The 15,310-nt window shown below is 40.2% G+C and overlaps 6 protein-coding genes across 7 annotated transcripts; 4 read left to right on the top strand and 2 right to left on the bottom strand.

The window, feature by feature from the left end:
• The first annotated feature begins 2,313 nt into the window (after positions 1 to 2,313).
• Positions 2,314 to 3,715, top strand: LOC148173477 (odorant receptor Or1-like). Its single transcript, XM_088039887.1, has 5 exons — positions 2,314 to 2,343; positions 2,387 to 3,093; positions 3,137 to 3,341; positions 3,391 to 3,546; positions 3,598 to 3,715. Exons 1-5 carry the CDS (start codon positions 2,314 to 2,316, stop codon positions 3,652 to 3,654), a joined length of 1,155 nt encoding a protein of 384 aa, XP_087896013.1. The 3' UTR covers positions 3,655 to 3,715.
• Cln7 (CLN7/MFS domain-containing 8) lies at positions 3,682 to 6,677 on the bottom strand. Its single transcript, XM_088039235.1, has 4 exons — positions 6,566 to 6,677; positions 5,572 to 5,774; positions 5,279 to 5,522; positions 3,682 to 5,233 (listed from the first exon to the last, which is right to left on the bottom strand). Exons 1-4 carry the CDS (start codon positions 6,582 to 6,584, stop codon positions 4,104 to 4,106), a joined length of 1,596 nt encoding a protein of 531 aa, XP_087895361.1. The 5' UTR covers positions 6,585 to 6,677; the 3' UTR covers positions 3,682 to 4,103.
• A 441-nt stretch (positions 6,678 to 7,118) lies between these two features.
• On the top strand, positions 7,119 to 9,139 carry LOC148173475 (choline/ethanolamine transporter flvcr2a-like). The gene is made up of 8 exons (XM_088039885.1): positions 7,119 to 7,582; positions 7,626 to 7,992; positions 8,032 to 8,255; positions 8,303 to 8,406; positions 8,453 to 8,563; positions 8,611 to 8,842; positions 8,940 to 9,074; positions 9,131 to 9,139. The coding sequence occupies exons 1-8, from the start codon at positions 7,298 to 7,300 to the stop codon at positions 9,137 to 9,139; spliced, it is 1,467 nt and encodes a 488-aa protein (XP_087896011.1). The 5' UTR covers positions 7,119 to 7,297.
• Positions 9,140 to 10,646: 1,507 nt separating this feature from the next.
• LOC148173474 (uncharacterized) lies at positions 10,647 to 11,680 on the top strand. Its single transcript, XM_088039242.1, has 5 exons — positions 10,647 to 10,774; positions 10,834 to 10,914; positions 10,958 to 11,040; positions 11,087 to 11,248; positions 11,298 to 11,680. Exons 2-5 carry the CDS (start codon positions 10,866 to 10,868, stop codon positions 11,646 to 11,648), a joined length of 645 nt encoding a protein of 214 aa, XP_087895368.1. The 5' UTR covers positions 10,647 to 10,774; positions 10,834 to 10,865; the 3' UTR covers positions 11,649 to 11,680.
• Adck1 (aarF domain containing kinase 1) lies at positions 11,671 to 13,682 on the bottom strand. Of its 2 annotated transcripts, XM_088039238.1 has the most exons (4): positions 13,437 to 13,682; positions 12,323 to 13,349; positions 12,098 to 12,276; positions 11,671 to 12,050 (listed from the first exon to the last, which is right to left on the bottom strand). In XM_088039238.1, the coding sequence occupies exons 2-4, from the start codon at positions 13,337 to 13,339 to the stop codon at positions 11,708 to 11,710; spliced, it is 1,539 nt and encodes a 512-aa protein (XP_087895364.1). In that variant the 5' UTR covers positions 13,340 to 13,349; positions 13,437 to 13,682; the 3' UTR covers positions 11,671 to 11,707. The 2 variants fall into 2 exon arrangements, with proteins under 2 accessions (XP_087895364.1, XP_087895363.1); XM_088039237.1 differs by having other exon boundaries at positions 12,323 to 13,682.
• Positions 13,683 to 13,772: 90 nt separating this feature from the next.
• Positions 13,773 to 15,299, top strand: DCP2 (decapping mRNA 2). The gene is made up of 3 exons (XM_088039239.1): positions 13,773 to 13,988; positions 14,033 to 14,192; positions 14,238 to 15,299. The coding sequence occupies exons 1-3, from the start codon at positions 13,921 to 13,923 to the stop codon at positions 14,994 to 14,996; spliced, it is 987 nt and encodes a 328-aa protein (XP_087895365.1). The 5' UTR covers positions 13,773 to 13,920; the 3' UTR covers positions 14,997 to 15,299.
• Positions 15,300 to 15,310: the final 11 nt, after the last annotated feature.

Genomic DNA, 15,310 nt, shown 5'->3' with positions numbered 1-15,310 from the left:
CTTGTACATGACCTGCGGCTGAACTAAAAAGTGTCCTATAGCTAGTTTTTCCTGCAGAGAATTTACCGATTTACAAAGGAGCAATTTTTAACCTTCCAGTAGTCTGCTAGCTCAGCCGGACGATATTAGTCTGGTGGGGTCTGCCAGACCCCAGTCAATTTTTAGGCCTAAAATAAAATTCAATACTGCAATTTGCTTGAAAATGATGTAAAACATTGTAAATTAGAAGATTGTATTCAGTAGATTAAAAAACATATTTAATTACAACGTGAAAATATGATAAACTTGCAAATCAATAAATATTAATTTAAAAGTGAACAAACACAAAACGGTGGATTCTATGGATTCTATGCAAATATATTCACTGTATAAGTCATTATCACTTAGATAATCAATTTTCTTTTCATCATTCAAAAAAAATTTCTTTTTTTGAAACGGCACTTTTTTTCAAAAACGAAAAAGTACATTTTTCATGTTCAAAGTCAATTTTTTTTATGGTTACAATTTATAAAAAAATCCACGAGTTAAAAATACGCATGTATCTCAAAAAAATAATACATTTAGAGTTAGAAAACAATATAGACAACTTTTGAAATCAGGAAGAAATAATATCGCGTCTTCAGTCTGGTGGGGTTTGAGAGGCCCGGTCAATCTATTTTATTACATATTTTATATTTTTGCACCGACAATGCCGGAATAAAAAAGACGGTAGTTAGAATGAGTCAAAATAAGCAGCTATAAAAGATTTAGGCTTTTTGAGTCAATTAGTTCAGATAGTGCAACCCTTTTTTTCCACCTCTGGGTCTGTCAGACCCATAGAGGTGATAGATTATCCTATCACCTCTCTGGTCAGACCCCAGCAGACTGCTGGAAGGGTAAAATCAGCAGAATTTAAAAGAGATAAATTAGATTACTGTAATGGATGCATATCAATTTTGATTAATAGATGGCGCCACAAGCACAAGTTTTTTAATTCTCCTAAAATATGATAAAAAACACAAAGTTATGATAAAATACGCTAATTTGCACTGAAACTGACCAAAACCAGTTTGCTGATATTCCTACAATTCGACACGGTGACAGGTTATATTTGACATTCTGCAAACCTAAAAAATCAGGCGCCAAATTTAAAATGCAGATCTGTGATTGGACATTCAGCAAGGCGAGTTTTAAAAATCCTGCAATTTCTCCCAAATGCCAAACAAGAACTGTCACATTTCTCAGATTGTTACCAAATTGTACAAAGATCAGCTCAGATTTTATGGTTTTTAGTTCAGATTAGCAGGTATAGTATATCCGGTGAGAGATTGGGAGATTTCGACAGATGAAATATAGGTTGGCAGCAAATTATGCTACAAAATACACTAAAAACACTAAATTCCTACGCGAAATGGGTTGACAGGGATGTCAAGTAACTAGGGTTATTTTGTGATTTTAAATTTCGCGCGTATGGTACACTTTTTATTGCGTAGATTTAGTTACTTTTCTGTCATTCAAACTCTCACTGTACACTATATTTCATGTTATTAAAAAACTTGTTGTTTGTGGCGCCATCTATTAAACAAAGTTGGTATGTACCCATTACAGGTACCTAACTTATCACTTTCAAATCGTGCTATGTAAATTGTTCCTTTGTAAATCGGTGCTCTCTCAGCAGGAAAAATAACCTACAGCTTTGATAGTTACATAAAAACTACAAGATCGCGCCCTGGTATTGCTATCACTACATTTGATTTTGGATATTCCCAAGAATAATTTATTGCTTGGAAATCCCCTGCTCTGCTAATAATAATAATAATTACAAGCAAGTTCTGATAAACTTGTCAAAGATATTTAAACGATTAATAAAAATATTAATTGCTTGTCTTTATCAGAGTAGTTTTCATAACAAAGAAACGCACAAAACGCTCAATTCCAGTACTTTATTGTTGCATAATTTTTAACTGGCTAGATACGAATTGCTATTTTTTATTAGCCAATTAAATTGATTTGCTACTTTTCTTCTAAAGTATTGGAAATTGATTTTCACGTAAAAATTGCCAGCTTTGACGTCAAAATATTTCCATCGCTCCACAGAGCTCGCGTTTCCAGTTAGGCTCTAATCTATAATGGATATTATATCGTTATATTTTGGGTGTTAATCATCTCTGGGAACTAGCTATTATCGAAAAGAGTTTTTTACACATTTTTAACAACGATCACGTCCGATACAAACCCTATCATTTTCAAAGCAACCCCTCATTATCCCGAAGCGCGCATTAATATTTGACCACAAAACCGAGATATCTGTCAATAATCAACTAAAGACCATCGATGGCTCTCGACAGGAACATGAGCTATAAAGTGAGTAAAATTCCGCGTAACATAAAATAACAGAAAATTTTAGCAATACAACCTGCGGGAAAGTTTTCGCACTGAAAAAACTCTCCTTCGCTTGATCGGCCTCTACCCAACTTCCCAAAGAAGTTGCGTTTTCCTCCTAGCAGCCACAATCATTCTCTTGATTTCTTTCATCCAAATAATCACCATGGGGATCCAGATGGTAATCGCACGCAACGACTTATCTCAACTCTCCGACGCCTTGCAGTACTTCATGACTTTAATAACGTTCGTCTGCAAACTGACAAACTTTCTCTTTTACAAAAACAAACTCCTGGACATTGAGCACGCGCTCACCTCGCCGATTTTCTACGACTTTTCTCGGGACGACTTTCCTCTCCTCCAGGAGAAAATCAAATCCTGTCGGAACATCGCCAAAATCTTTCGCGTTTTCTGCGTGTTTGCTATTCTGTTTTACGCAGGAGCGCCGGCTTTTGATGCTCGCCACCAGGCGTTACCATCACCAGCCTGGTTCCCTTACAATGGTACCAAATATCGGTACCACACGTACGCTTTTCAGGTGGTGGGTGGAACAAGCACCGCCTATGGTAACTCCACCATTGATATTTTAACCTGGACGCTCATCTCCGTGGCATCGGGACAGTTCGAGCTCCTGAAAGCCAAGTTGAGGAAAATCGACTATGGAAGCGCAGACTTGGGGGGAATCGAAGCGAAATTCCGAAACTGTGTTCGGCACCACAGAGAAATCACAAAGTGAGAGTCAAAAATCGTTTTCTTCACCCTCAAAGTGTTTTAGATTAGTCGCCCAGATCGAAGACATGTTCTCGAAAGGCATCTTCCTCCAATTCTTGGCTAGTGTGGTCATTATTTGCTTCGTGGGGTTTCTTTTGATGATTGTACCCCCCGACAGCCCCCAGTTTGGGTTCATCGTAATGTACTTTCTTTGTATGATTTGGCAAGTAGCGATGTACTGTTGGTTTGGACACGACATCATGACAACAGTTAAGTGCGACTTAACTAAGCTAAACTAAATAAACTAAAGAGTTACAGAGCAGCACCATCGGCGACGCGTTTTACACTTCTAATTGGTACGAATCCCACGGGAGCATCCGGAAAAGCGTCATGATTTTCATGGAAAAGACGAAGAAGCCGGTGAGTTTGACAGCTGGAGGATTCTTCACGCTGTCGCTATCGACATTGACGCGCGTAATTAAGAAGTGTGATAATTAAGTTCAGTTTTACGTAGTCTTGTTGCAGATTCTGCGGTCCGCGTATTCTTATATTGCTGTCCTTCGACGGGTGTACGAGTCTTAGAATACACAGAAAAACAGAAACGAATAGTCGTATCACATAGATATTTGTATTTAATAGTAAAGATACAATATTTTCCTGTGTAAAAACGTAGATAAAATACAGACAACACTATAAAAAGTATCTCTTAGATATCTACTCAAAATATCACCGATATGTTGAACAGTTTTGGCCGCCCTGTAAAACAGCCGAAGACAATATCATTTCATATAATCAGTCTTGAGATTACTGAAGTTCTGTTAAGTTCTGCTAAAATATTCAAGAGAAAACGTTGTTCTTGTACCACAACCAAACCGGCACCTACGAGTAAGTACAAAACACGTAGAAAAGTTACGTTTCCTGCAGAGAACCGATAAGTAAGATTCCTATAATGGATACCTGTCAATTTTGATTAATAGATGGCGCCACAACAAAATGTCAAGTTTATTCATTTCTCTGCAGGATAATAGCCTTTAGTCCTCCTCATTTTCCGCCAGTGGCACAGTAACAAGTTTGATCTCAGTCATCTCTTCGTCCTCCTCACTTTGGCTTTCGTCAGGAATCAGCCGTCTGTTAAAGTACAACAACCAGACTAAACAAACCACCATCATAACTGTCGTCAACCCGAAGGTCCAAATCGTCCCGAATTCTTCATAAATGTAAGTAACGAACACAGGGCCCATGACTCTCGACAAGCAGCCGGAGCCCGTTAATAACCCCATCCAGACACCCTGTGGCCGCGGCCCCAGCAACTTCGAGAAAATCGTCTGAATTAGAGTGACTCCAATCGGATAACCAAAAGCCGTGAAGAAGTACCCCACGATAAACTGAGTAAGAGTCAGCGCAGGGGTGTAGGAGCACCACTCTTGACTTGAAGGACACCCGAGGAGATCTTCACCGCAGTTCGTTCCGTTGTCACAAGACAGAGTTAAGTTTAGTTTCAACTCGGAGTCGTACGTAAGTGGAGGATCGCTGTTGAATGGAATGTAGATGGCTCGCCCGAGGACCATGAAGAAGAAGCCTCCCCAGATCATCACTTTGACTTCCGAGAATCTCTTGCAAAGAGGTGAAATCGCCGCGAAGGTGGCCACGGCCAAAACGGCCCCCACGGACATTAAGATTCCCATGTATTTAAGCGACGCGGCTTTCGACCAAGCAAACTGGTCCATCGTGAGTGGCGTTCCTAGAGTCTCCAAGAGCATAAAGTTGAACACGATGACGAAGAACGCGATGATGAGAGTCCACGTACCGAAATAGTCCGGTTTGTGCCGCTTCCAAGTGTCTCTTTCGTTGTCTTTTCCTTGCCTCCTCATTGCTTCTTTCCCGGCAATCTTACGTTCTTTAAAGACGTGTGGTAAGAAGAGGTACAAGTTGAGGAGTGACAATACCACGTTGATCCATCCAGACGCTGTGTACATGTTCAGCCTGAGTTTCTGGGGAATCAACCAGTACCCTTGGTCTCCTAGCGGAACCACAGCGGCTTGTATGGCCGGCCCCACTATAAACCCAAGAACTTGCGCCAAAGAAATCATCGACACGGCTTTGGTTCGTTCGGACACAGTAGTCGCTGCGGAGAGGTACGACCGACACGCGGCGACATTAGCTGCAAATTTGAAATTACTGTTGGTACCACTGGCGTGTGTTTTACCTGAGCTCACTCCGACCAAAAACCGAGTCAACAACATCCAATACTTTCGATGATCATCGAAGAGTTCCAACGCGGAGTAAATGGCACTGGCCCCCGTGAAAACCACGAGAGAAACGAGGAGAGGCAGGCGAATGGAGCCTAAGCGGTTGCTCCACCAACCTACGAGAGGAGAAAAGAGCATTTGGCCGAAAGGGTTCGCGGCGACGATGTAGCCCATGAACTCCTTCCCGGCTGTGGGATCCAACTAGAAAAATGTCTGTCAGTTTGAACAGGGGCACCAACCGAAATTTTACCTTGTCTAAGTATGGCCACACTCCGGTTACTATGATGCTGAATCCTAGAGAAATTAGAAACATTGTGAAGTAGATGATGTAGATCGACCGCCATCGTTCTTTGTATTCTTCTTTGGTTTCTAGAGTGTCGTCGAAGTTCTTCGGGGTTGTTTGGAATTTTTGGCGGATTAGTTTGGAGGCTTTCTGAAAACATGACGACTCGTCTGCAAAAACAAAAGCATTTGACAGATTTATTGATTGATGTTTAATCAAGACGGCCTTGAAATTTTTTTGTTTGTCATTTCTTACACCACAGGCGTAAATTACATGTAAATGACTTAATATTGAGTGAGTTAATTTCTAGATCAACGATTTTAAATCACAATCCAATTAAATCAGACTCGTAACTACATTTTACAAAAAAAATTGTACATTCAACAACAAGGGATGAAAAGAGTTTTTTTGCTCCCGAATGAGTGCTTGCTGAAGTGAAATTCTCCGATTATAAACACAAACTTTGCTCATCAAAAAAAAACGCTAATCTAAAGCAGATAATTCCTCGGGTTATTGTATTCTTAGACCTCTGGTAAATAACGCGTTAAGTCCCTAAAACCGGTCTCGTCTCCTTAATAATAATACAAAAAAATTACACGCAACGAGCCAACCTGCCGACCTTATTAGTTTAAGCGAGTTTGGATTTAAACCTTTGACCCCCCGTAATTGGTTCAAGGCCGTTGGATGACTGAGTCACTCTGATGGACCCACGAAAGTGAACTCGCCACCAATAAAACAAAGCGAGCGAAAATTTGCGACTGCCATTGGTTGAATTCTGCGTGCTCCGCAACAATTCAAATTGCCAGGAAACTAATTAATTACAGGTGTCTCTGTAATTACTTATCTGAAATCAACTAATTATGTAACACGAAATGAAAGATAAACAATCACAGCTGGAACAAAAAGTCTCCGATAAACAAACTAATAATAAAAAAATAAAAGAGCTATTTTTATTTCTCACCTTTTTCTCTTTTGTCCATACCTCGCTAATTTCGCTCACTTGAACTGAGAAAAATTTGTTACACGACTAATAAAAATGAGCTCACTTCACTTTCACATCGTTCTGAAACCTCTGCATCGTCGCTGTTTAAAATACGAGGCGAAGAAAGACTTCTTTGTTTACGTCTGCAGGCGCTGATGTGCTCGCGAGACAAAGACTGGAGAAGAAACAGAGATAAGAAGTGATAAACACGATTTCGTCGTGTTTGGCAACACAGTTTCATATTCGTTTCACCAGCTCCAACGCCATCTACGCAGGAAATGTACTTTTGTGGGCGGGCGAGGTTGCCAGATTGGAAAATTTATCGTGGATCTAAAAGAGTTTTCTTCTTTTCCTGACTTTTCATCACTTTTCTTTGGGGTTCAATATTTCTGCGTTTTTTTTTCTTTTTTTTTTCCTTTTGTAGCCCGAGGGCTGTAAAAACTCTTGGATGAATAGGAAAATTGAAAACCGCTTCTTACAGAGATTTTTTATTTAGTTAGATTAAATAATAAGACATCTGACGAAACAACAATTGTATTTATGTCACAAGTCAGTACTATTTGATTTAGTTAAGACAAGAGTAAATGATACGTGTCCCGTTCTTATAAGCAACTTCTTATTGTCTCAAGATTATGTCCTCAAAAACAAGTTTAAAACGAACAATTGACGGCAGTGAGCCCCCAAAGACTCGTCCAGTGTTTTAAGTTAATAATGGATCAACAAAAAACGGATGAAACTAATTTAAATCTCCTCACACTCGACGCCGTCAACAAAGATTTAGAAATCAAAGCGTACAAGAAGCGATGGGTTATTTTAACGATCTTTATCGGATACGCCACCATAAACTCCTTCCAATGGCCCGAATATTCCATCATCAACAATATAGTGACAAGATATTACAATGTTAATGCCGTGGCGGTGAACTGGACATCGATCATTTACATGGCTTTGTACGCGCCTCTGGTAATCCCCGCTTCCTTCATTCTGGACAAAAAGGTAACGGACTTATTAACTAACTAGTGTTGTAAAAGATTTCCAGGGACTACGAGTCGCTGGATTGATTGGTGCCATAGGCACAGTTCTCGGAACGGGAATAAAAATCTTCTCTACCGAGCGAGACTCCTTCTGGGTTGTCCTTCTAGGACAAGGTCTCTGTTCGGCCTCCCAACTCATGATCCTTTGCCTACCGCCAAGACTCGCGGCTGTTTGGTTCAAACCGAACGAAGTTTCCACCGCTTGCTCTTTGGGAGTCTTCGGGACACAACTGGGATGTGCTCTGGGTTTTCTCCTCCCGCCCCTCATTGTACAAAATCGAAGCAATGTCGAAGACATTGAGGACGATCTTCGAATACTGTGCTGGGGGCTGACTATCGCGGCGGTGCTACCGACTCTCGCTGTGATTTTCTGTAAGAACGCCTCTGTGAAGTAGTTCCGTAGTTGTGTAGATTTTCCTCGGCAGCCACCGCAACCTCCTAGTGTGAACCAAGTGGAAGAAAGAAGTCGAGGAGAGGAGTTTTCGACGAAGGTGTTCTTCCAATCTGTGGTGGATTTGGGGAGAAATGGGCCGTTCGTTTTACACAATCTGGCGTATGGGATCAATATAGGAGTGTTTTCTGCCGTTGGTACTCTGTTGAATCAGTTGATTTTGCAGTATTTTGCTGATTTGCCGGTACGACTATCTCCGAGTCTTAACATTTGTAATTTGGTTGTCTTTAGGACGCGGAAGAGTTCGCTGGAAGAACTGGTTTAGTGATGGTATTAGTAGGAATGATCGGCTCCATCGTTTTCGGCATCATTCTGGACAAAACTCACAAATACAAGTAGCGTCCAACATCCGACCACTCCAATTTAACGATAATTTTCCAGAGAAATGACCATTTTCACCTACTTCATGTCTGCAGCGAGTGTTGTAGCCTTCATGTTCGCTCTTGAAATGAAATCCAAACCTCTCGTATACTCAACAATATCTGTGGTGGGGTAAGTAACAAAATATTACCCCACGATTCTTCCAATAAAGATTTCAGATTATTCACCAACGCGTACATGCCGGTGGGTTTTGAAATGGCAATGGAACTAACTTATCCTTCTTCTGAAAGCACCACCACTGGACTTTTAATGGCACCATCGCAGGTTTTGGGAGTTGTCTTCGCTCTTATGCTGGGGAAGCTCAATGCCTTACTGGGGACGTTTTGGTCTTTGGCTACTCAAGCGGCGCTTCTGGGGCTTGGGACGGTGATCACGTGTTTTGTACCCAAGGCACGGGCACTCCATAGGATGAACTTTTCAGCTACTTTACCTCCATCTATAAAAATCTGGCCTTAACATAAATTATTGTTTCCGGCTTCTGATCTAGGTGGCGCTTGGTATTTTAATTCAAGCGCAGCAGTCGTTGACAGATTCTTGGAATTCAAATTTGTGCAGAGTCTGCAAATTTGCACTTGCATTTTGTTTTGCACTTTCGTTAAGAGTGTTTTCCGAATTTCCTTGTGTATTTTCTTAATTTCGTTTTAGTTTAGTGTCTAATGTAGTGATAACGTTGTGTAGCGTAAATAATTTAGTAGTTTAATTACCCAAGTTAACATTATAATGTTGTTTGTGAATATGACTACAGGTGGAACAGGGTGTTGTGTTCCTGGGTGTGGTGATAACATGTCCAAAAAGTAAGACTGAAAATCATTTTAATATATTACGATCTAATATGAACCAATATTTTCAGAGTACACACTCCATCTGACAGAAATGTTACTAATATTTGGCTTCAGCGGATTAACAATTCCAGGATCGGCGATTCCACCAAAAACTTTAAGTTTGCTTGGGACATTTTGATTGAAAGTGGTTTTATGGAAGCACACTGAAATTTTTTCCACTGTCTGCTTTAAATTTGGCCTGGTAAATAATTGTTAACTTGGGTTGATTGTGGTCAATCCTTACGAATGATCTTACACAGATAGTGTATTTGTATACATGTAATTATTGTTAAATTTATATGGAGTACCAGCGTGTACCTCCATTTTTCACATATTCTAGTTTATGCTTTTCTTTTTAAATGTATACGTTGGGAGATTTAATTGAATTTGATACATTTTTCCAACATACAATTTTTTCCTTTAAAACATGAAGTGGATTTTATTATTCAACATTTTCTCTTAGTTGTTGAAAACGTGTTTGTTTAGTAATTAATTGATTAATCATCATATTTTGAGTTTATCATTGTATAGTTTGAACCATATGATCCTGAATTAGGTATTGAAAATGTGGGATGTGTTAACAAAGTTATCATAACTCATTGTATCCATTACTTGTTATTGCGTTTATTACTTTTTAATATACACTTTTATTTTATATTTTGTTTTGTTTTAATTTCTATCAAATCCATAAAAAGAAAAAATAGCAAAGATAAAAACCTATTCTTAAAATAGCAAAGACAAAAACCAATGTTTTAGTTAGCAAAGACAAACACCACATTTGGTGTGGTTGTTGTCTAGACTCTTCAAAATAGTACGGCCAGATTTTTATAGATTGCGCTAGATTCGGTATCAAAATGAGAGTGATAGAGTCGGCTATCTATACTCTAACTAATCTAAGTTTGTACCTAATAAACTGAGGCGGCAGGAGGCGTTTAAGCGGAGATTGGACAAAGTTGTGACGCTTCCGAAGGAGTGAATAAATTTAAAGAAGTCGCTGATTTCTATGAATAACTAACCCTAATGTTACCTTTAGATCCTTCTCACGTAGAGCCATTTTGACATCACACACTCATTCCTCGACTCTTAAGGAGTCGCTTTGCATGTTTCTTTCTTGAGCAAACGCCTCCAAGCCACAGAAAAAAAAGAAAACGTTTCACAACTTTTCTCATAAAAAACGTCATTTTCGTTTTTCACTACTTAACTTGCCAATCTAGGCCGCAAAAAAAACACCAAATGAGCAGTTCCTTCCAGTACCACCAACTCATGTTGGTTCCAATTCAAAATTCACCGTTTCAGACACTTTTTCAGAGATGTTTTTGGATTCGGCCGGGGGCCCGAAGCGCCTCACTCTAACATTCTCATCCGTATTTTCAAAATTCACCCTCAAAGGAACTTCCACCTTTTTACTGGGAAATTTTTGTATTTGGCAAGGACACAAACGTCAAATTCCGCAGTTGGCAATTATGCGTGACGTCAATTTCACACGTGCGACATTTTAAAGGTTAGGATCTCAGTCTTGTTTATTTAATAAGATTACAGTTTATTTGAGCACAATTTTAGTTTTTTATTCTTACATCACTTTACGATTAGCAATGTTAAGAAGTTTAATTAAGACAATGGGAATTAAAGAAAATATAATAGGTCTGTATTTTTACTTTAAAATTTATGCAAACAATGGATTTAGGCCAGATGCAGAGCAGATTCTCCCCCATGAGCACAACGAAGTTTGATGTGGAAACTAACAGAATTGTTTGGGTTGATCTGGAGGTGAGACTTCCCCCGTTACAGTGCCCAGGTTTATATTGACTTTCAGATGACTGGACTGGATGTAGAAAAGGACACAATAATGGAAGTGGCGTGTATCGTAACAGATCAAGAATTAAACATCATTGCGGAAGCCCCCGAGCTTGTGGTTAATCACTCCTTAAATACTCTGGACAATATGAGCGAGTGGTGTAGGAAGCAACACGGAAAAGTAAGAAAACGTTACAATTTAGAGTAATTTTGAACAAACGGATTTCTAGAGTGGTCTAACAGATGCGTGTCTACAGTCAAAACTCGATATAACGCAAGTTGAAGACAAGTTACTCGAATTTTTATCGCAACACGTGACGGAGAAAGTGAGCCCATTGGCTGGAAATAGTGTTTATATGGACAGACTGTTTATACGAAAATACATGTCGAGAATACACGAATTCCTGCATTACCGAATTATAGATGTCTCTACCATCAAAGAGTTGTGTAGAAGATGGAACGTTAACTTATACAGAACGGTGCCGAAAAAAGGATTATCGCACCGAGCCGTGGCTGATATACGGGAAAGTATAGAGGAATTGAAGTTTTATAAAAACAACTTCTTTAAATTAGCACAATGAGTACGTAATCAACACGAAAATCTCACGTAAAATACTATTTATTTCGTATTAATTAGTCCTCACGCCCCCCAGACTTGCTTAAGATTTAATAGAGCGTAATAAACTCTGATTTTGAGCAAAGCCCAATACTGCGCCAGCACAATTCTGACTTTGCGCACTTTAGAATTCTCTCTACACCTTTTTTCGTTGTAAATCGATTTAACACAACATTGCGACATGACTCGAAAGGCCCCCATTCGCGCACTGGTTTTAAGCGTGTGTTCAATTCCTCTCATCAAATCATTCGTTTTTAAAATGAGCAACATCTGTCTGTTCACTTTGTCCAGAACCCCGGAAATTTGGGGTAAAATGTTTGGGAATTCCTTTTTGAGAAAGTCTTTTTCGCCACTCGTCGGTTTTTGTCTGGAAGTAATAGAAAATAAATGTGATACTTGAGATGTGGTGTTTACTTGTCTACTCCTTTTAAGATTGTGTCCCAGGTCCGTCCAGTTACCATGCAGGCGAAAAGTCCATAGAGGTCTCCTTGTATCCCGAGATTCGCGCTGTGTTGGCGCATTGCTTTGCGGTCTCTGTTGAGGATGCTCATCCAGAGGTTGGCGTACTCCACTCGAAAGTCGTCGGACAAGTTCTGGAAGAATTGACTTGGAGGGGTTTAAAATGAACGAAATTCTTACAGCATAGAGTCCGTGGTCCAACAGGATGATGTCACAGTCTCCGCGTTCCGACTTCCTCACGAATATATTCCCGGGATGAGGATCGCTGTGTACAAACCCATTAATAAAAATCATCTGCGAATAAAGCTTCCCCAGCTTATCAGAAACCTCAAAGGGATCAATTCCGTGCTCTTGAATATAACTCAAATCGTTGACTTGCCCACCATGGACAAAATCCATTGTTAAAACCCGCGACGTCGTCAAATCCCACCTCACTTTCGGGACTTGCAGCCAATTCACCTCTTCAAACATCCGCGCGATTTTCTCCGCGTTCCGTCCTTCCTGTTCAAAATCAAGCTCCTGCGGGATGTTCTTCTTAGTCTCGTCGACCAACCATTGGAACTTAAACTCGGGGAAGACCCAACTCATCAGCTTGACTAGATATTCCATCGTCTTCATGTCCACTTTGGCGTTGCCTTGCACGTACGGATGTTGGACTTTGACTGCTACAGTTGAGCCATCAGAAAGTGTGGCTTTGTGGACCTGTGCCAACGACGCGGTGCCCAAAGGTTCCGGCTCGATGGATTGGAAAATTTCAAACGGGTCTCTTTTCAAATCTTCTTTGATCACTCTGTACACGTCTTCAATGGGGTTCACTGGGGCGTGACTGTGCAAAACTCTCATGGTTTGGACGTACTCGGACGGCAACAAGTAGTCTAGAGCTGCAATGTGTTGCCCCACTTTGATGTAAACCCCCTTGTTTGTACAGCAGAGTTGTAAGAGCTTCTGGGCACTTTTCGTGTGGCATTCAGACTTGAGTTTCCGGTACTCTTCAGAAGCGTGGTCAAGTTTCTTCATGTACAACTCCTTCTTGTAAATCACACCGATTTGGAACACGGTAATTGCGGCTCTGCTTAATCTGACAATACCAATTGAGTTCAGTTGGTACTGATTGCCTTGGAGACTGGCAAATGTGCCCACTGCTGCGCCCCCAATCAGAGAATATCTCAGAAGACGTGATAATCGTACAGTCGACATTTTGTTGGCACTGGTGGCAGCGTCAAATAAATTTAGAATTCAAATTTGGTCAAAATACCGTTAGGTGCATTTTACGCGTACAGGTACCAAAGCTTACTTGATGGATACTGGGGCTGCAACTCGTTCATTTCTTCATTTTGTTTCGGAGTTTTTAGTCTGCGTCGCACACAAAACACGTTGAAAAACTTTTTTAATTTTAGGTTAGAAATGTCAACAAGGTCAAGGTTGTCAAGTTTTCGGATGTGTTTCAAGTATCCCCACCGGTAAAATAAATTATAAGTTTATAGCGCATCGGCACTTTTGAATGTTTCTTTTGTATTTTATACATTATGTTGGCTATATTCGTTCCAAAATAAGTCAACAGAAGTCAACGACGTGTGAGCTCCTGAAATCGCTTATATTAATTTTGGCGATTTGGGGACAGTGCGCGAGGTTGGCACCACCGCCTGTCACTTGTCACTTGTCAGTGAAAAAAAATGAAGTTTGTAAATACGACGCAAAAGGAGTTTCCTTTGCAATTTATGTAGTTAAAACGCCAAAAAGTGGTCAAAATCGTCACATTTCACTAATTTCCACGAAAAATGGATGATTTGGAGTTGCGAACGGTTGAGCACTCGATCCCCACCGATATCCTCGATGACCTCTTAACGTAAGTTTCATAATAGTTCTTTTAAAAGTAACACACCTCTCCAGGCGATTTATTATCTGTGTTCCGGAATCTGCCAAACAAAATCTCATCCGTATTTGTTTCCAAATTGAGTTGGCGCACTGGTTTTATCTAGATTTTTATGTTACGAGCGAGAGCAAACTGAAGACTTGTAGTATTTACGAATTCGCCGCCCACGTCTTTCAGGTTTGTTTTGGTTAGTTTCGATCTTGTTTTAAGGTGTCGTTGCAGCACATCCCGTCGTTACAAAAAGAACGGTACAAACTGAACCAGATCTTGGCAGAATGGAAGGAATACAAACAGACTGTTCCTACTTATGGTGCCATTTTACTCTCTGAAGGCATGACTCACGTTTTGCTGGTACAGAGCTACTTCGCCAAATCGTCCTGGGGCTTCCCTAAAGGCAAGGTGAATGAAGAGGAGGACCCAGCGCATTGTGCGATCCGAGAAGTACTGGAAGAAACTGGTTTTGATATCACCAATTACATCTCCCCAGACGAATGGTTGGAATCTACAATAAACGACCAACTCGTGCGGTTGTACATCATCAAAAACATCCCTTTGAATACGAAGTTTGAGCCGAAAACGCGCTACGAAATAAAAGCATGCGAGTGGTTCCCCATTTCCGACTTGCCTAATAGCAAAAAGGACGTCACTCCCAAGGTTAAGATGGGGGTGAGCGCCAACGCGTTCTTCATGGTCTTTCCGTTTGTAAAACGCTTGAAGATGATTTGTAACGGCACCAAGAAACTGAGGCACAAATCGGCGAGTGTTAGCGAAGTCGAGTACACCGCTTCAACGAAGAATAAACTAAAATGTGGGAAACCCGAGACGGAGGACAACAGAACGTTTAAAAACGGGAAGAAGCTCGACAAGAAACACACTTCTAAAAGGCAGTTGTTCATTGATGACACCAAGATCGAGTTTTGCGCCCCTTCTTGGCTCAATTTTAAATTCGACAGAACTGCCATTATGGAATGCATTCCGTAATTGTATTATTTTGTGATATTTTTTTAGTCCTTTTATGCCAGTAATTACGTAATTGTTTCATTCATCTTATTTGCAATATGTTTGTGATAATCTGGTCGATTATAAGAAGTTGTGTGACTAATTTTGGGGTTTTTGTCGAATTCGACGCTGGCTTTAATGTCTTTTGAATATTTTTTTGTTTCAGTTTTGTTAAATTTGCAGTATTTTCGTCCACGAAGGCTGACTACTTCAAGTAGATTGTATTGTTTCTAACAGAAATTGTGCATTTTTGGTTTTTCTAAACAATAAATTATTTTTAAAGTAGTTTTATCACC

This window comes from Gnatocerus cornutus, chromosome 6, assembly GCF_029298725.1.
Source record: "Gnatocerus cornutus isolate USDA-ARS CGAHR chromosome 6, icGnaCorn1.1, whole genome shotgun sequence".
In the NCBI taxonomy this organism is placed as follows: Eukaryota; Metazoa; Arthropoda; class Insecta; order Coleoptera; family Tenebrionidae; genus Gnatocerus; species Gnatocerus cornutus.
This window is presented reverse-complemented; position numbering and strand designations above follow the sequence as displayed.